The following is a 20,899-nucleotide window of genomic DNA, read 5'->3' on the forward strand; positions in this document are numbered from 1 at the left end:
CACACAGTCAACAATGCGTAAATTATGAAAATGAACTCGACTTTTCCCCTTTCTCATGACAAACCATCATTCTGCTCCACATGTGACTCGCATGCAAGTGAGCTCTTTGACAGATATTGTCTTTCAAGAGATGGCATCTTGCTCCGTTCACTGCTCGAAGCTCAAACACATGATTCAATTAGTTACTATGGTTGCTGGGAATGTGCAACATGGAATTCATGCAGTAAATATCTTACTGAAGGCATGTTTATGCATGATGAGTTTGTTGGACATGGTGCAATGTCACGGGTCAAGTACTTAGTATCTATCAAACACAGGCCTCTCCGTTCGTTGGGCACGCACATGCAAACACATTCAGTAAAAACACAGAGGGGAACACGCAAAGTACCAACAATCAAAGCAAAAAATAACTTATGCACCTGAATAAAGACATACTCCATAATCCCCCCCCCCAAACTGAACTTAAAAACATATTTACTGTATGCACACACATCTGAATACTCCATTGAACTCCCATACTATTGTTGTAGCAGAGAGAGAATTATATGAGCATTTCAAGCTTTACATGCACACACAGAAGGTAAAAGAAGCTTAGATTCATACTTACTGTTAAGCATTGCATATTCTCGGGGCGATGGGTCTCTGGGGCAGCACCATGGTTTGACAGCACAGCCTCTGAAATGTAGACAAAGGAATCACGGGCTGAGACAGTGCCTTTGGAGCACATTTCTCTCAGTGCCAACGCAAAAAAACGCCTTCTGGATGCACACAAATAAAGTCCTCAAACAGTTCTGAGAGTCCATAAAAGTGACTCGGAAAGATAACAGCAAGCAATTAGGGCGACATTTGTCCGCGGCAGCCTTTTTTCGCCGGGCTGGAATTCAAACTTCCCAGCGCACATAAAAAGGCGAAAAAAAAAAACAACCAACGTCCAGCCGAGTGGAGGAAAATCCCATAAGATGCGAGGATCCAACAAACTGGCCAAAGAGAGGAGTGGAAGTGAGAACAAGTGAGAGGGAGGGAAGGAGGGAGGGGTGAAGGAGAGAAAAGGAACTCCTCTCTTACTCTATTATCCGTCCGTCACACAGGGCTCCTGGGAAGTTGCTATGGTTACAGGGACTCACGCCTCAGTGTCCTTTTAACTATTGCTCATAAAGGCAGCATTCAGCTTTGGGCCACAATGCAGATCTCCCTCTTCCTCCCTCTCTCTCTCTCTCTCTCTCTCTTGCTTTCTACATTTCCTTCTGTTGACATAGTTCACTTAATATATAAATCTTTCCTTCTCATTTTCTTTTCTGTGTCTCAGACTTCTCAAACAGAAACCCCGCTGCCCCCCCCCCCTTCAACCACTACCTCCTTCTGCTTGGGGTTCCTGTCCTTCCTCTTATCCCTCTCTTTTCTATACTTGTCCATCCCACATACCTTCGTCACAATAGGAGAGAGATTGTCTGAACCCAGACTGTGAAATGTTATTTTCCAAACCCTGCCAACCAAGTCAAAACCGCCCCAGCGTGAGTCAAAGAGAGGGAGTGGAGGAGCAGCCTTCTGTTAACCTCACAAAAAGTTGCGATAATCCCATTATATACACACACATATTTAGAAATGTCTACTTAAGTAGTTATCTTAACACGGCAGTACAGTGTGAAACTATTATTAAAAACCCTGCATATTATGCCAGTAATGCTGACTGGAATGGAAGCTTCAAGATGTCTGATTTCTTTGAAAAGAAGAATACAACTTTGAAGGGCCGCACAAAGCTTGACGGTAATGATCGTCCTGCTAATGCCCAAAGCAACACACAGCATGCTTTCATCCCAGGGACGAAGTGACGAAGACCTCGCAGCCGTCTTAATTACGACTCGTCCGTTGGGAGCCGAGGAGGAAGTTGGGTTACGTTGTTGTCGAGCCAAAAAGTCAGAATAAGGAGATCGGGGCGGTCGGGTGCGTCAACAAAATGTCGGACTGTGCCACGGGAGACTGCGTTCATTTCCCTTGTTTCTTTTATCCATGACCACAAAGGTCCACTAATGTAAACAAAGTCAAATTTGTTGTTTATTTTTTCACCCTAACGAAGTCGTGTTTGTGTCGGAACCAAACAAATCTCATCACATCGTAATCAAGTTATTTTTAGAATAAGTTTTTTTTTTTTTTGGGGTCGAAAAATCTGAAACATTTTAAAAACTGAAAGATAAACTCCTGCCTTCAGATTCAAGGTGAGCACAAACAAACTTTCCCTCTGGAGTCAAAAAATAAATGGTTTTGTCACAAAAAATATATTATGCTTTCAGTCCAATTGTGCGTTTAATGTGCATTTTATCTTTTATTGGCCGGTGTTGGTGTAGGGTGGTGAAGAGAGAGTTTGCAACCATTAATATACAAAAGCGATATTTTAGATGCACTGATGAATTCAGATAATATCATCATGCATGTAGCACGAAAACAATATTTTATGTTTTTAATATCTCGGTTATCACTAGTACCAGTATGTCGGGACATCACTACTCTTACTTCTGCACAGATAAAGTAAGTAAATAAGTCAAGTGTATTTTATTTTATTTTATTTTAGTCTAGTGAACAAAAGAATAGCGAGCATCTCCTAACATTTCGGGCACAGTTGCTACTTTCCTCTGTAACCCTCAACAGCAGTTTAACCCCTGAGTAAAGGACAAATCCCATAGTTGTAGTTGCCATGGTAAGCTTTATAAAAAAAAAAAAAGGGATTTTGGCATTTGTGGATCTGAACCCTCCAGGGGTCAAGCAGAATAGAAGGTCTAACCTGGCTGGCATCAAGCCCAGGATGGGACTCTTTTGTGTGGGGAAGACATCAGTAACTCTGGGCATAAGAGGGGAGAGACACGGAGCAGCTGGCAACGAGAAACATCCAGCATGACTGACGTAAAGATGGGGGAGAGAAAGAGGGACAATGAGAGCTGGGAAGAGTGGACAGTGGGAAAAGTATACACATGGGGAAATTCAGGGGATGAGAAATAAAGGAATGAGTAAGAACGTGAGAAGATAAAACAAAAGACAGACAATGAAACTAGACGTAAGATGGGTCGGAACATGAAGACGTGCAAAAGGCAAAAGTAAAGGATAGAAATACAAATACTTAACAATCTTCTGCAGTTGAGTCAGCGAGGCTCAGATCTGCCAGAACATAAAAAAGCCCTTGACTCTGGCCGAGTCCCTCATTGAAGCACTCGCTCACTTGACACCCCGTCCTTCTTTTCACCTCCTGTCGCCCACAAACAAATACACACTTAATGGAGAGGGTGGAAAAGCCAAGATGGGAGGAGATTGCCTCCATTTTACCGTTTGGGCCTCTTAAGATCACCTCAGGCATCATCAATTCAGTCTTTTAATTGGTGAGAGATGGATCTAACAAATTATATAAGGAATAGCTATACTGAATGAAATAATCACTTTAAAGTTTATTATTAAAATGATCTACAGTATATTAAAGTTCAAGTTTATTGTGTCATTTCAACCGTGAAACTGACTAAAGTATTGTTGAATTTTAAAAAAATTCACATTGATTCTTTCTGCCTAAATTCCCGACATGTCGCTCCAGACACAAGTCAAGTCAACAAAAAAAAAAGGTGTAAATGTTGTGGCTCACCATCGAGACCAGTACAAACATACTGAGTGCACTTACAGCTTAATGGAAAGAAGCTTTTTATTATTTAAAAAAACCTAACCTGCTTCACTGCCTTTGTTGTCATATTTATGTCTTTCTTGGCTTCCTACCATCTCCTGACAACCAGTAGGATTGGCAGGCTGTAAATGGATAATGCACAACCCGGTTTGAGAAATTACATTTAATTACAACTGCCAGAATGTATTATCTTACAATATAATATCCTCTCATAGTAAATAAAACATTATGAAAGCTATTGTGTACGAGGTTCGGTAACAATCCAGGTCTTGTTGTCTGGATGCAAACCTCAGGCTTTTATGCTCCCACCATCTCCCCAGAGGTAACTGTGTGGACCAGTGTGTTAGTGTTAGTGGTGTCTCAGCCCACCACACTCATCTTTCCTGGTTGCTGCTTTTGTATTATTATTCTTAGCGAAACTCAAACCAATTACACACTTTGTAACTGACAAAAATGCCAAGAAAACATAGTTCGAGCTTCAAACATCCCTTCGGCTGAAAATGGGAGAGAAAGCTGTCTCGTATCTGAGAGGTGTTTTTATTGGTCAATGGACAAATTGATCCTGAAGAAAAAAAGATGTGAAAACGGGTGCTGCAGCATAAAATATTTACTCCACCTCAGCTCTTTGATCAGGGTGTCCATCATTGGACTCGGTGTTACAGTTATAGCTTGTTGGCCATCATCTTGTCACCTTTGTATTGTGTTCATTTTATTTATTTATTTAGTTTAACTAGGTTGCGATCAAAGTCAATCAAATACTCCTCATCATAAATGCATTCACTTTATGGGAATACTGATGAAGATGATCCCTGCAGGCCTTCAGCATAATCCACTGAAATCAATGAAGCGGACCACTCATTCGTGGTGATTAAATTATCAACGTGGCATTTTGAAAGATTTCTTGGACCTTTTTATTAAATCTTTTGTTACCGCCCTACCATCTCTGAGACAAAAGTCATGCCCTAAACCAGTGGACTGACTGAGCAACATTGAGGCTGATGTTCTTTTCACGATGAATGCTGAGTCACGAGCTTGTGTGTCGCTTATTGAGAGCGGGGCAGTGATTTCATTTGGCAGCTAACAGAGTTATATCATTCTTTGTCAGAAGCATCGCGACAGAAAACAGCTATTGGATGTTATGAACACAACTATGCTGTTTTTATCTTGAGACTGCACGTGTTAGTGAAATCCACTGGTATGACAGATGTGTACGTGAAGGACTTTAGTCATACTATGGGTGTATAGTCCCCACAGAATGTATCTTGCTGACTCAATAGGTTGATTTTTTTCAGTTCTTTACCGAAATATCTTAATACCAACTGGATGGTTTGCCTTGAAACTCAGGCAAACAGACATGTCTGGTCTCCGGAAGATGAATTATAATATATTTTCATTATCTACTCAAGATTTTGTGCAAGACTTTGGTTTGTGACGAGGTACCCGGGTACCTTTGCCGTCCCAGCTTTACTTTGTATTCAGTGCTAATTTGTAAATGTTAGCATGCTAACACGCTAAACTAAGATGGCGAACATTGTGACCATTACGTTTAGCTGAATACCAACTTCATCAACATTATCATTGACGGCATTAAAAAAATAACAGGGACAATTTACAATCTAAACACCGCCACAAACCTTTGCCTCAAATACACAAAAATAATCAACAAAGCTCTGACCGTCTCAACAAAAACTGAATATAATCAATAAAAGTCCACCCCTTTATCTCATGATAATGACAGCACAGAACTAGGACATTTATGCATATTGTAACACAAGCACCCAGCTGTGGATGCACAGGTAATGTAGTGTGCAGTTTCACCAAATAAGGTTTGATCTCCAGAGGAATGCATTTTGTTTATGCATTGTTTATCCACATCCCACCAGCCTGAATCTGAATACAGAGCAAGTATGAGAGATGTTAATGCCGTGGCTCTGCCTGCCTTCAGCACCACTGATGATCACGCCACAATGAACAAGACAATACTGGATCGCCGGACAGGAGTGATTGACACATTTCATTTCCTGTTTGTCTCGAGCGAAGCAGAACAGCTAGAAAGGATTATGTCTGCTGTCTGTTGACTCAAAGTGCTGCATGATTGTCCCTGATGAAAAGGATTGGAAGAGGAGAAGCATATATAAATACTCTGTGATAGATTTTCATAAGCAGCCTAAATTGTACCTCCAAATTCATCAAAACATCTAATTCAACCACCACCAGTTCATCGGGACCATCGCAAAACTATGCCTCTCCTTACTTTTAATGTTCAATGCTGGAGCACAAAACAACTGAAAAGAAATGACGGAAACCTTCACAGGGAAATAAATGAGCCATAGTACTTGAAAATATAGATTTGTGTATTTCTTCAAGGCAATTTATGATTTATATTACCCATTTATATTTTGTAGCAACCTTTACACGATATTTACAACATGACAATAGTAAAATTCCCTCAAGTATGAGAAAATAAGGTGTAACATATCTCACAGTACTCATGTTCTTGCCGTGAGAAGGATCGGTCACATTAAAGCGCCGTCATGTGCTGTGGCACACGATGAGAATACATCTGCAGCACGGAGACTCTTGAAGTGGCAGAATGGGAACATGGTCCTTTTCCTGAGTGTGCCCCTTATTGGCAGCGCCACACACACACACACACACACACACACACACACACACACCCTCCAGTCGTGTCCAGTTTGTTCCGCCTACCTTCTGCAGGCTCAATATGTGTCTGCCCATCAGGAAATCTATTCCAATTTACTTTGTGTCCATGACAACTTTAAGCCGTCTCGGCGCATTGCCGCTGTCCCCCGAACATGTTGGAAGTGTCCACCCACTGCAGATTTAAGACTTTGCTGTGCGGAGATTCAGTGTGTGATGCAAAGAGTTTGTTTTGTAGAAGTGGTTTGCTTCTTGCTTGTCTGAGATTGCCCCCCCCCCCTCCCTCCTCCTCTCCCTCTCCTAAACCCATTCACCCCTCTAGTGGTAAACATGTCCCTGTCTACGTTCTCTTTCAGGTCATCAACCATGATCACTGAAACATTTCCCTGCATTGATCGAGCATTCACAACAACTCAGTAATGTATTGGTTCCTGTCAACTAAAGCGGGACTTCTTTGCTGGTCAGCTGGGTGTGATGAGGAGGTCAAATCCGCCACAACGATTGAAAACGCCATTGTGTTCTCAGGGCTGTAGAACGGTACGCTGTTAACACATTTTCTCTTTGAATATGCAGATCATGTGAGATTGATTATACTTTACAAAAACTCTGATGGGGTGAGTCTGACCTTTTCCTTCTTGTGCTAGTTCTGTTCTCAATTGTCTGGTTTAAACAAAGTATAACCTAGTAAATGACTCACTTAAATGATTTAAACGCCAGTGGTCCACCCACACAAGTCTCGGTCTGATTGAACCTCGTCCGAGGATTGTGTAGGCGTGGTCACACACAGCTTAACTGACATCTGTCTGACCCTCCTATCAGTTATGTTGTGTCAATTAGGGTTGGCAAGATCACGCTTATGCTTTTGCTGCTGTGACATGTCAAAATGTCTTTTAGCCATTGTTATGTATTTTTTTTTACGTTAATTCTTTTTTCAAAGCAGGGTTGGTAATCTTCTTTTTTGATGAAATTCTCATGACATTCTGAAAGCCGTCAACGAATCAAATGCTCTGTCAAAGTTCTCTGTGGCTGTCGCAGGACCGTAATACACCCGTCCAATCATTTTATTCAGCCGAATGTAATGATTTGACAGGACGCCTGCTTGCCTGTGCACTCATTGCTTTTCAACAGAGTCTTCCAGCTGCTATTAACAGCTGTGAGCGCTAACAATCTCCATGTTTCTTGCATTTATAATGAAAATATTGGGGGAATGGCATTAGAGGGCGGCCTAAAGGGAGAGGCTGTCTTGGCGACTTTTTGCTAGATTTATCAACTTTTGGAGCTTGTTCTGCTACTTCTTTCATTGGAAAACGAGTTGGCACCACTGGGCTCAGTTTTTTTGGTGTGATCGTTTTCAAAATCTAGCGTGCTCTTTTGTACTCTCTCAAGATTACCAGCCTTAAAATAGAAAGGTATTTTAACAAGAAATATGTTTGTTTAAACTTAGTATATTGTTTAAGTCAGATAAATAAAGTCAGCCCCAACATCTCCATGTCCATGTCCATGTCCAACCCCTGTCATATAAATTAATCACATCGTGTTTATTTTAATCTGCTGATTTAAAGGCGTGCCATCTGGAGGAGCCTAGCAGTGTTTATGAGTGTGTGTACAGTACGTCTGGACTGTATCCATCTATTGTGAAAAGGGAAACAAGTGTGCGTACAATGCAGCGGATGACACACTTTTTAAGCACGAACCCAATGGGTGCTCTGCTATTTCTGCTTTCACGCACATACAGACCATCTGACCCACATCGTAAGCTCGTTGGAGGGAGAGATGCATTAGCCATGGTCAAACAATCACACACGTACATGTCACTGTGGGTCAGTTGTCTCTACTGACACATTAGCTAAAACGCAGAGCATATAGAGTAACACTCATGTTTTTTTCTTTTATCAATAACAATTGTAGAGACATATTAGTAAAAATAAAAATACAGTACATATGCTTGTGCATGCACGAATGGGAAATAACATAGCAAAGCTCTAAACAATAACCCTTTCAACCACGACCAACTCAATCAATAAAGAGAAAAGTGTGGTTTCTTTTGTATCTCTACTGATATGTGATTCATCAAATACACAACCACGAGATTTATTCTGCTGCTTCAACTATTCGGGAAAAAAGCAAAAACAGTAAGAGAAACAATTGGATTGCTGAAGAGACCAGTCAGCAAGCACGTGCAAAATAACCTATTCTATTCTACAAAAATGAAATGCATATATGAATAAAATATGGACTGTGTGGTCTTAAACCAGGCACCATTTTAAACTCAAACTGTAAATTCAACATTAGGAATGTTCCAATGTGTCAAAATGTATCCCATGTATCAACAAAGCAGATTTTCTATCCACAGGATGGTCATTGAATCAGCATTCAGTCCGAAATGTTGAACTAAAATACTCAGTTTGGGATGTTGCATTTGATCAGTTTGACAATTTATTCCCATCACTATTTTAATATCTACACATTGACCGCATAAGTGAAGCAGCTATACATTAGTATAGTCTGAGTATATATTCTGTATTGTTAGTAGTACTACTGGCAGAACAGTATGTGTGTGTGTGTGTGTGTGTACATTAACTGTAGGCTTTACCACTGCATAATACAAAAATGTGTTGTGACAATCAACACTAATTGTCCTGTCACTCCTCATCTCAGACGTGTTGTTTGGCTGCCACTCAGGCCTTTCAACTCATGGTAAGCAAAGTTAAGATGGCAGACTTTTTCTTGAATACTACTTTGTAATTAGCTGTCAGAGCTCAGCAGGTTCTTTTCATGGAAACAGTCTGAAACCCGCGAGAGGAAAGTCTGTCTGGTGTGACTGGTTACAACCTGATATTTACAGAGTTAATGTATCTCTTTGTGCACTGCATTTGCAAATTATTTATTAAAAGTAAAAATGTCTTGGCAAAAATGCAGTAAATTGATCTGTCGATGCATTTTAATCTGCACATTCCAATTTTAATCCGATTAATGTCTTTCTAAATACTGAATGTCTGAAGTCCTTTCGTGAGAGTCTGTGCTCATTACCATGGATTTATCTAGCTGACCGGTCAATTAATAATTAATTTTCCTTACAGCCCATTCAACCACCTAATCCATAACCGGATTGTTTACCTTTTACTTGGTTAAACATAACCTCGAGTAATGTTTTCCATTGAGGAAACTGAGGAACAGTTCATAATCTAACTATCTTTCTTCACATATGAAGGTAAAACACATATTTTTTTAGGGAGCCTTTTAAATGAATTTAATTAGATTCAGCATCTCACCCTTGTGCAGCTCCTACTGTGTTGCCTGGTGAAAGAGTGCAGGCTGCATCTCTTTCACCAGGGCTGATGGCCAATTCACTGGATACCACAATTCTACTTAGTGCTGCACAAAAACAAAATACACAAATAAACCCACCAACCAACTACAGCTCCTACTGGGAAGCTCCTTTGAAGCACCAAAGGATATATATATATATATATATATATATATATATATATATATATATATATATATATATATATATATATATATATATATATATATATATATATATATATATAGATATATATATCATCAAAATCAGTTATTCAACCTTTCCTGCCAGCAAAGAAATACAAAGGTAATGGTACTTTGAGGAGGAAAAAACAAAAATAAAAATAAGAAACCAAAATAATGTCTATTAATTCAATAGAAACTCAACCTTTAACTCGCAAAGAGCGAAGGATGCTACATTTAAAATGATAGACCATCATTTTACCAACATTACAAGAACATGGTGAGTGTGCCAAGCTCTCAGTATGGTTCTACTCAGAGAGAGAGAGAGAGAGAGAGAGAGAGAGAGAGAGAGAGAGAGAGAGAGAGAGAGAGAGAGAGAGAGAGAGAGAGAGAATCCTGGACCAGCTAGTGATGGTAAAAGTGTTTCTTTTTGCATTCTGCCAGAGTATAAAGTTGCATAAGAGGTTTTAACTGAGGACCAACAGATAAGTGACAAAAATGCCAGATCACTGAAAAACGGTGACGTCTGAGAAAATGTCTGGAAGTGAATACAAACGAAAGATATTTTAAGAAGGAGGGCGTGAAATGGAAATGACTGAGGCTCAAAGATATTCACAAACACAAATGGATAATCATTGTGAAAGAAATACACAATATAAAGAGGTACATACATATAGGCAGAGAGAGAGAGAGAGAGAGAGAGAGAGAGAGAGAGAGAGTAGACACACAGAGTTGTATCGTAATGAATGGGATTTGGGGTTTTGGTCGTTGTGCTTCACGGTGCAGCAGTGCCTCCATGGCCTACATTCTGCCAGCTGGCAACAGTGCATGCATGAGTATGCACCCCCACTCTCTCACACACACGCATGGATCAGATGAGACAGTTGTGGGGCAGTATTTCCATTGGGAAAGATGAAAACATTTGACATCCATTAAAACAATTAAGCATATTGGTTTTTTTTTGTTTTTTTCATTTCTGGCCATAAAATCCTATTAAAATTCATTTACTCGGCAACTGTGACTACAATTACTACACTTGTTGTGTTATAGTTTAAAAAGCCTGTCAGTCCCCAGTGAAAAGTACTTGTCAGTAAGTCAGAATCCCCTCATGCGAGCCTTGTAATGGTTTCCTGCTGGCTGAGTCTTGAGTGACTCCAATCTGATACCCCTGTCCCACTTCCATCCACGGAAGCATAAAACTAATTTTAAAGTTGCATGAAGCAGATTAGCCTAGTTCAGCCGAGCGGTGTAAACTGGAATGGGTAAGCTCACGTCTCATGATATAATTGTCATTCTCGTAACCCAGAAGGGAACTATGTGAATAAGCAAAGCAAAGTTGGTGGTACTGGGAATGGAGTGGGTACTAAAAAAAAGATGCGCGTGTCACTGTGTGCTGATGTGAAGGGTTTGTGCACAGGTGTGTACAAAAAGTTGGGGGTCATGCTGTAAGTAATCTACTGAATTAGTAATCTCCTGAAGGGGACTTCCACTGAAAGCAACTGGGAAATATTCTGTTTGAAATTGAGAGATGAGCAGCAGAGTGTATCAAAGATATGAAAAAGAATATCAGCAAAATAAAGAAAAAGAAACGAAGACGGAAGAAGATAAGGAAGAAGAGATGAGGATGTGAGGACAAAGGACAGAAGAAGAAGCAGAGGTGGAGAGTGCAACAGTGAAAAGAGTCAAACGTTCTTACAGCATCCGGAAAAAGAAATCCATCCACTCCACGTTGCAAATCTGCTTCTTTGCATTATGCAACTTCCAACACACACTCATATGCAGTGAGTACAGTCAAGTACGATAACACAAACATAGTACTCACCTAGTCTAGGCTGCCCTCATGGCTGGCACAGAGTAGCATAACTCCAACACACAAACACCACCACCACCACCACCACCTCCACCAACGTGAAACTACGAGTGAGAGCAAACATAAGTAGGAAGAGAAGGAGCACTCGAAAGTAGAGAGAAGAAAAAATAGATTTCCAAACAACTATGCCTGTGTGTGTATGTGTGAGGATGCGCGTGTGTGTGTATGTGCATGTGTGTGTGCGTCTGAGTTGGGTGGGTGTGTGTCTGTGTGTGTGTGTGTGTGTGAGGGGAGATCCACTCCAGCAGCGAGCGGTATGATAGAGCTCCGTCTCTCTCTCTTTCTCTCTGGCAACTGTGACGCGTCAGGGTTTCGTCCAGACCCCTCCTTCCCCACCACTCTGTCTTTCCCTCATTCGCTCTCCCAATCCCTCTCTCTTTCCCTCTTTTAATCCCTCGCTTCCACAGTCGCCCCACCTCCAGACCCAAAGACTGATAAAGACTTCGGGCTGCGAGCCTGGCACACACAAACATGTGACAGTAAGTGTATGCCGAATTGACTTGTGTTCTTGCAGCGGCCATTTTTAGATTTCTTTGACCCTCACAAATTGCTGGAAACTACAAATTGCTAGACTACTAGACTTTTCCCTTTTAAAGCATTATTTTGGACACCATTATGTCAACTACTCCATTTATGTTAATCTTGTTTTCAACAGGGCTGGGATTAAAAACAGGTATGCACTAAAATATTGGTAATTAATATATGGCTCATTTAACGAAAGGTTTCCTGATTTAAATGAGGAAATATTTGACTCGTAAACTCGTAATCTTACCAAGTATTCGATGCCAAGTTTCAATACTTCACATTTCATTATTACAGCAGACACATATTAATTAAGTTCAACTTAAGTCCGGGTTCCCATCTGATTCATTGATCGTGATTAAGTTAACTTACCACTGGAGTTGTAGTTGTGTTGTGTGGGCACCTTAAGGTGCTTCCTCTTCCCTAGCTCTTCCTCAAGTAGGTAGTACCATCCTTGAACCTCCTACAGCACACACACACACAGACAAAGAGTGACTGTGTGTGTGTGTGTGGATGTGTGTGTGTGTGTGTGTGTGTGTGTGTGTGTGTGTGTGTGTGTGTGTGTGTGTGTGTGTGTGTGTGTGTGTCTGTGTCAAGCGCATGCATGAGTGTGCCTGACTTCCAGTTTGGGGGATTCAAATTAATGAGAGCTAAATCTAAAATAAAATTCTTTATGTGAGCATAAACATATACAGAAACACGCACACACACATATGCAAAAACACACACACACAAACTTACTTTGCTTTCTCCTCCAGGGGCGGAAACACTGAACATACACACACTCACCACTCACAACGCTTCAGCTTATTCCAGCAGCAGATGCCTTCACTTCTGCCCTGTGAGCCAGATGGTGTGTGTGTGTTGTATGTGTGTATGCACATGTGTAGATTCACAACTACTGTACTGTACATGTGTTACATAAATTCATGTAGAGTGGGGTGTGATTTTTAATCCTGATGATTTGGGTACGGTCTTACAAACAGGAAACAACGTTTTAAGCTCTGTCGTTATTTTACTGTGTACATATGTAGTACAGAGCACGCACACACACACACACACACACACACACACACACACACACACACACACACACACAGAGCAAGCCTCCTCTTTTGTACTACATAATGTGATGCCATGGACAGTGACAATAATCTCCGTTTTAAAAGCATCTTATCTGAGTGGACAGATTTCTGCGGGCTCTGGAACAAGGGGGGAGGACGGGCGGAGGACTTGTATAGAAGATGGGGGAGGGGAGGGCATATGTCCTGAAAGTCAGGGATAGATTTACGCCATCGTTCAATATTACTCTGCACATTTGACAAAGGGGGCGGGGGATATAAGTCAGGAGGGAGACAGACGAGAGAGATGAAAAGAGAAAGCAGGAGATGAGAGAGAAGTGAAAAGCACAAAGTGGCAAAAGGACGCAAACAAATGACAAGATGTAACAAGCAAGCAGAGTAGGCAACAAAAATAACCAGAAAGCTCCAAATGCTTCGGAAATAAAAGAACACATTGGACGGAAAGGGGTGGGTTTAAAGAAGAGCTGAATAAAAAACACAACAGATAACAAGAACAGATGTGGTGGACAGAAATAACTCCATGTGACTCTAAGCTAAATCTCCCTCATTAGCATATTAAGCAAATTAAATATTCATTGAGATAAATAGAGAGAGGAAGACACGAGACTAAACATCATCTCTTCTTCTTCTTTGTTTTCCTCACTGATGTTGACGCTAATTGAAACTACAAAAAAACACTTAATGTGAGGAGAGAGAGAACAATTTGCAGCTGTGTTCATGTTTATTTTTCCTCATTTTATTTCTAAACACTAAATTAAGAGTTGTATCTCAACTTCTCAGCCAGCCTGAGCAGAAAACTACAAGAAATGCTGAAAGCGTATAGTTCAAATATTCCAAACTTTGATTTTAACACCAGAAGCAGAGATGTTTTATTTTACTGTACTGAATATCATGCATTTTGAACCAAGACATTCTTCACAAAAAGCCCTAATTGTAGGGTTCTTGGGGCAGAATGCTCCATTAATAAAGGGCTGACGAGTGCAATAACTGGCAAGTACAGAAACAGACAATTGGAGAGCTTCACTGCGCTGTAACCACTCTAAATCCAAAATGAGGCCTTAAATACACAGATGCATGCACAATGACGTAATAACATAAATAATCAAGTGCTGAGGCATTACATACCAAACATATGCAGTCGTTACGGCACTAACCACTAAAGCGTTTTTTTAAAGAAGTTAATAATTAAGTCAATAAGTTAATAATTCAATTGTGACAGATATGAGCTATAAAAAGCACTCTTGGACCTCACATTCGTCTGCTATCACCTGGGACAGTTTGGGAGGAGAGACTACAGGCTGTGTTCTTCTAGACGATGATGTCGCTGTGTGGGAGGAAGCGCTGCCACCCTTTATGTGTCTGTAGGGATGGCAATGTCTGTAGGTTGAGTCCACCACTTCCTCACGGAAACTTCTTGACAACTATTGGAGGAACTTTTGTTCAGACTTTCTCGTCCACCTCGGGATTTATTGTAGTGACTTTGATGATCCGTTAACTTTTAATCCAGCTCCACCATCAGGTCCAAATGTCTCTTCTATTCTTTTTACAGCCCTCGAAGCACTGAAATAGCCGGAGACTCATGCTCTTGCCTTAGCATCTGGGAGTATTCAGTGCTCACTTCAGCAAGCCAAGCACCGAGATCCAGTTATAAAACATGCAGCGTGTGTGATGAGAACAGGACGTGCTGAGTTTTTGACAGCTCAAACACAGGCTGACAAAATAAAGCCACTTTGGGCTTTCTTCTCTTGTCGTGGAAAAATACAAATCGGGGGTTTGTCAGTGATATCAAAGTCTAGTAAGGTCACTCATAATTTCCACATATAATACATTTCCTTAATGGAAAGATCCACTTTAATTTGGTGAAAGATTTACAGTATTTAGTGTCCAAAATCCTCAATGTGCAGCATCATCTGATCGACATTGCAGTGCATTTTTGCTGTAATTATTTTAAATTCTAACCTCAGTTCAGTAAAAGATAACATTTCATTAAATAAGGAATGCATCTGTGTGTGTGTGTGACATTTCAGCAGAGAGAGTGACTCAAATTGTGTTTTAGTTCAGTGACTGGAGGCACCGCTGCTGCGCTGTAACACTCGTAACCCCAAAGTGTTTCCTCTCAACTATCGAGGTCACTGGAATTCATTCACACTGAACTAAGCTATTAGATTCATGGTCTAATGGTTGGACACACACACACACACACACACACACACACACACACAGACACACACACACACACAGAACGAGTGAAAAGGGAGCTGTATATATCGTTTACAGAATGTCTTTATACTCCTAATCTCTGTGTTTAAACTTACTTTGCCTGGATCCATAAGGGAGCGCACACCAAAGCTCATGCAACCCAGCAGCTCACTCATCCTGTTGATACAGAGAGAGAGAGGCACACAAAGAATAAATAAGTAGGATAAAAAAATCAATTAATACCCCAAAGTAAAGCCGATGTGTCTCAGGTCTGACATCTTAAATGTGTTTTCTTTTTCCTCCAAAAGCGTTAAATCCCACACACAACACAACAAATGCAAACAAATCAATGTGATGGGTTTATAGTGTTTTTCAAGTGTTGTCAAAACATAAAATTGTCCCTAATTACCATACTGACTTTTTTAAAGAAGGTTGGTCCCCTGGGTGAAATCTCTGCTGTTAAAGGCACAATAATGAAGGAAGACAATATAATCACGAAACAATCATAAAAAGTTTAAAGGAGTAAAATGTGATACTTGGGCAATATATTTCATGAACGTGTCAACATACTGAGATATATATATATTTATATATATTATATATTATCAGCGTAAGACCAGAGTTATGAGAGTCTGTGCCAAGGGGGTTGCATGTTTAATTATGCATGGATGAGAAAAACAGTTCTCGACAACCTCCCAGCTGGACAGGACTTATGCAGCTGCTGTTTTCAGGGCAAACTTGCTGTCAGCACAAATGAACACCTGAAATGTTTCATCCTCAGTTTGCTCGACCAGAACTTCTTGCTCGCGCCTCTGTGATGCTTTGAGTTACAGCTTGTTTGTATGTTCACATTGTATATTTGAATTATAGCATGCTGGATTCAAAGTTAAGGACCGCTTAAGTATTATAAAAGTGTCCTGAGAAGGACATGAATGTGTTCTTGAGACATTTCACTCAAAACGACAACCTCATCAAAGTCAGTAGTCTTCATTCTCTGGGCATTATGAGTATATGTACCAAAATCAATGGCAAACCATCCAATAGCTGTCAAAACATGTCACTAAAAACTAAATAGGCATCCTGTATGTCCAGCCTATATGCTCCATTTGCCAGCTGCACTACCTGTCAGTCTTCATTTTAGGGAAAACTAATAATGCATAATGTTGAATCCTAAACAATAAACAATTCTGTGAAGCTAGCAGAAGACATTTTTTTTTGGTATAATGGAGATCTTAATATTAGATGGTTAAGCACATTTAGTGATACCTAGTGTTCATCTAAATTGTTGTTGCTGTCATGCCTCAAAACACCTTTTATTGCCTGTTTTTCCTGCCGTTGACCGTCTGCCTCAGTCATGACTCTCAACCGAGTCTCGGCCAGTAAAAGGCTGCAAGACTCAGTTATTCCACGCCTTTTTTGGACATCAACCTCATGTTCAAATGCTTATTGTTTAGAAGAAAGACTTGAAGCTTAAATAAACGCTTCGGAGCTGAGATACGCACCTGCACAGAGCCGGTGTCAAATATTAACATTACAGCAGTGGTTGTTGCAAACACTGACGGAGTTGAAAATGCACACATTTGTTGCTCTCCTGTCACTCCCTTTGATCTCAGAGAAAGCCAGTTCAGAGTTTACAAATGAGACAGGGATTCATAATTCCCTGTTCAACACGGGGTCCAAATCTGCTATTTTATGTGCAATAATGTGAATTTTGGTTCATGTTCAAAATGTTCTATCCTTCGCTGTACGAGATTGGATTTACTCAAAAGGTTGTGATCTCAATTTCCTTGAGCAACTCCACAACAAAGCTGTCGATAGAGCCGCTCCGGTCGCTGCTGTTCATCTGAGGTGACAGACTGCTAGTGCTTAACCGATGCTGCGCTGGCAGATTGAAGAACACGGCAATTTTGTCCTTGCTTGAGAGAACATTTTGAGAATCCATGGTCATGTGTGAAAAGGCTCTGTTGGGATTTTAGGTAGTGTGCTAAATACATCGAAATGCACCATGGCATTGGTTCTGAGAGGTTCAGCACAAAGACAAAGGGAGCATGTCGTTCATTAAGAGCTATTGGCAGAAGAAGGAAAGAGTACCTACAGCTTTTCCAATAAATGTGATTGGAAACGCTACACTTGGAATATTATCTGCATTGTGAAGGGATATTCAAACAAACAGCCATAATTTAGCAGGGAAATATTCCAAAGGTGAGTTACTATTGGAAACATTAATTCCTACTGGCTTTTCTTTTTTAATACCAAAGGACATGTTTGGTGAACAAGACTTAATTGCTTACCAAAGATGAGTTAATCACTCTTAATCTGTGGCCCAGAAACTGACCCCAAAAGGTCTTTAACTTTAAAATCATGCCATGAGCTCAACCAAACGCAAGCCTCTCCCTGTCTACTTACACATCTGTATACTTCCTGTCCAATAGATGCTGCATATGATATTTTGTTTTCATACAACTGAAAACAGAAAGAATCATTCAAAAAAAAATAAAGGAGACCACTGTGTTCTTTGGTCAGAGCACAGAGCTTTGAACTGTATAAAACATGTCTAAAATAGTGTTTGTCAGTATTTCCAGCACATAGCTACGCTTTTCATCATCTGTCCTCTCAATACAACGCAGCACAAAACATTTGTGACTCATTCAACCATATGTCCTCCATCCCAGCAATGACCCTGTTTCAGCTTAAGTCTGGTGAGGCAGGGAGGCGAGAGTAACACATTCACTCTGCCAGATTCAGAAAGAGCCACACAAAGAAACGCACACACACACACACACACATACACACACACACCGAGTTAAACCCAGAGTAGCATGCTGCAGCATCAATTATAAAATGGTGTTGTACTGCTCTCGTGGGCCACTTCAGCATGTTACAGCTTCTTGAATTTTAACATTTAAAATAACAGTTGAAATGGAAAATCATTTTCTTCCTTGTGAAAACATCACCAACATTCCCAGCAGGTACCTTGTTGTGGAGTCAGCGTTCCACATTGTGAAGAGCAGTCTCTTATGAAGATCCGCCTTACTGGAAACAAAGGAACAAACATGTATTTTCAGGTACTTGAGAGAATATTTGTGGCTCGCTAACAACTGAATCTTTGCACAAACATTTGTTTGGTGTCAACATAACTTGAAAAGCCCACAAGCGAGAGTCAAAACCTGTTCATGTATAAAGCGACGGAAAATATGCATTTATTACACATCCGTCTCCAGTTATCTGTCGGCGATAACGTCAGGTGATATTTGAGAGGATTCGAGAAATCGGAGCTCCACAAAGTGCTCAACTGAGTCTTAAATTAAACCAAAGTCTATTTATTTTTAACAGATCTTGAAATAGTTTGCAACAGTGTACTATGTGTTTAATGATTGTATGAATTGATGGCTTACAAGTAAAAGGTTTGTAAGAAGATGGGGTTCCTACAGTGAGGAACCATCTGAGTCTTCTGTCTGTCGCGAGGATCCCCGTCTGGGCTCATGCCGATCTGAGGACAGAAAAAACTAAAGTACACACAATATAGTCCCCAAAGTTGTGTTTTACAGTTGAACATACCTTAACATAAAAGTCACATGACCCCTGGCACTCCTCCACAATGCCCCGAGCCTCCAAAACTGCAAACACATACAAATAGAACTGAATAAATTATGACTTTGTAGTCACATTAATTATGTATTAGCACATCTCGTGTTCTGGTGCTGGGTCTAAATGTCACCACGGCTCTGCTCCACGTAAAGCTCAGCGTGCTCAGATTGTTTGTGGTCTGCAATACATCTGAATGGGCTCGCTATCACTTCACAAACACACTCGGGTCTGCTCATGTCGAGAATGTGCGCATGTGTTAGGAGTCCAGATGGTGTAATATTATGAACCATATTTGGCATATGCACCAGGCAAGCTGCTTTGGTTGAGGGAAAAATGGGCTGCCATGATTAATACAGCTTGTGTCACGACTCTAGAAATGCAGAGAGAGTTTAATGATTTTCATACTGTCCCAATAAAAGTATATATAGGCTTGCATGCAGCTGCAGGCGGGCAGGTCCAGATTCTGGTAACAAAAGCAGGAAGACAAAGCAAGACAAGAACATTGCAACTTTGACAAACTGGTACATTTAGGGAAATGACAGGGGCACCAAGGACCTGGGAAAGGAGAATGAGCATCATTAATGGTCAGCTGTTGTGATTTGACAGGTGATCTGCACTGTGCCATATTCAATATTCAACTTTATGTGTTACAAATCGTATGTGCTGTAAAGGCACATAGTGTGTTCTTCATTCAAATGAACAGGGTGCAAAGTGTTTCTCTCTCTTTATAAAGGAACTTACCGCTGACGACAAGTACTTCATGCTCCTGGATGATTGACAGCTTCAGCTGACCTATTGAAAAAGGGAGAAGGACGGTTATGACGGGGTGACAGGTATCTCTGTTGAACGTAATGGTTTACATTAAACAATGGCTCGAGACGATTATCTTAGCTTAGCACAACTAATGATCTCACGGGTGGTTTTGTGCTGGAATATTTCCTGGCTGCAGTGACTTCTGACGACCAATCGTTTCACTTTCATAAACATAAACGACAAAGTACCACGTGGATCCTTACACCATGTTGAACTTGACAATATTAGAGAACTGGCACCAGAGGAAACACGAGCAAACAGCTTTCAAATTGCAACCGAAAAGGTTCATGCAGCCTCGAAGGTCGAGCAGTGTGCGTGTGTGTGTGTGTGTGTGTGTTTGTTCACTGTCTATCATCTGTCACTTCTTCTCTCCCTCACAAGTTATCTGCCTGTTTCCCTCCTTCTCTCCTTTCCTCTGAGTCTCCTTAGCGCTACTAACGGCTCTGAGAGACTCGTTAGCCATGTTGACACAGCCACTGCTAACATTGGCTGTGTGCTATTCTAAATGAATCCTGCTCATAAGAGCGCAGTCTAAAGCTAAAATGTGGGAGCCTCGTTGTGTGATAACGCTTCAGAGCTTGGGTACAAGGGATGTTTGTCGTTCCCACACTGAACTTGGCATGGTTTTGTGCCGCTGGCCAGCATAGAAGAACAAAGTGAGAACACGGATATATTCCTGGTTCCAAAACAACAGAAAATTATAACATACAGTGCATTTTGCACAGAAGATAGAGCCCTAAAAGCTGATCTGATTCATTGTAAACCATTATAATCCATAATTAAACAAGGTGGTAGACTGACAAAGAGTCATACACATTGCTATTATTGCTATTTCTGGTTTTGCATTTTGGAAATAGCTTTTTATTTTTAAAAATGCTACTTCTGCTCTCCTCAACAATAGAATAGCAATGCAGTGCTATCGGATATATTCCTGCCCAAAAGCAGAGAATGCCAGACAATCTGCAAAGTGCTATTCGACAGAACTAAACTGTCGGGTCAAATTTAATCAAATCCTTTCCA

At 40.7% G+C, this 20,899-nt stretch overlaps 1 protein-coding gene across 1 annotated transcript in view; it reads right to left on the bottom strand.

The window, feature by feature from the left end:
* rgs3a (regulator of G protein signaling 3a) overlaps nucleotides 1–20,899 on the bottom strand; it is a 109,888-nt gene that overhangs the window by 83,296 nt on the left and 5,693 nt on the right. Inside the window, exons 3-9 of the mRNA XM_068573345.1 lie at nucleotides 19,808–19,858; nucleotides 19,037–19,095; nucleotides 18,874–18,968; nucleotides 18,452–18,511; nucleotides 15,595–15,655; nucleotides 12,570–12,660; nucleotides 608–675 (exon numbers count right to left, since the gene is read on the bottom strand). Coding sequence (XP_068429446.1) covers nucleotides 608–675; nucleotides 12,570–12,660; nucleotides 15,595–15,655; nucleotides 18,452–18,511; nucleotides 18,874–18,968; nucleotides 19,037–19,095; nucleotides 19,808–19,858 — 485 coding nt within the window. The remainder of the gene's footprint in view (nucleotides 1–607; nucleotides 676–12,569; nucleotides 12,661–15,594; nucleotides 15,656–18,451; nucleotides 18,512–18,873; nucleotides 18,969–19,036; nucleotides 19,096–19,807; nucleotides 19,859–20,899) is intronic.

This window comes from Clinocottus analis, unplaced genomic scaffold (assembly GCF_023055335.1).
Source record: "Clinocottus analis isolate CAN_PGR_092001 unplaced genomic scaffold, fCliAna1.0.p SCAF_13, whole genome shotgun sequence".
NCBI classification, from domain to species: Eukaryota; Metazoa; Chordata; class Actinopteri; order Perciformes; family Cottidae; genus Clinocottus; species Clinocottus analis.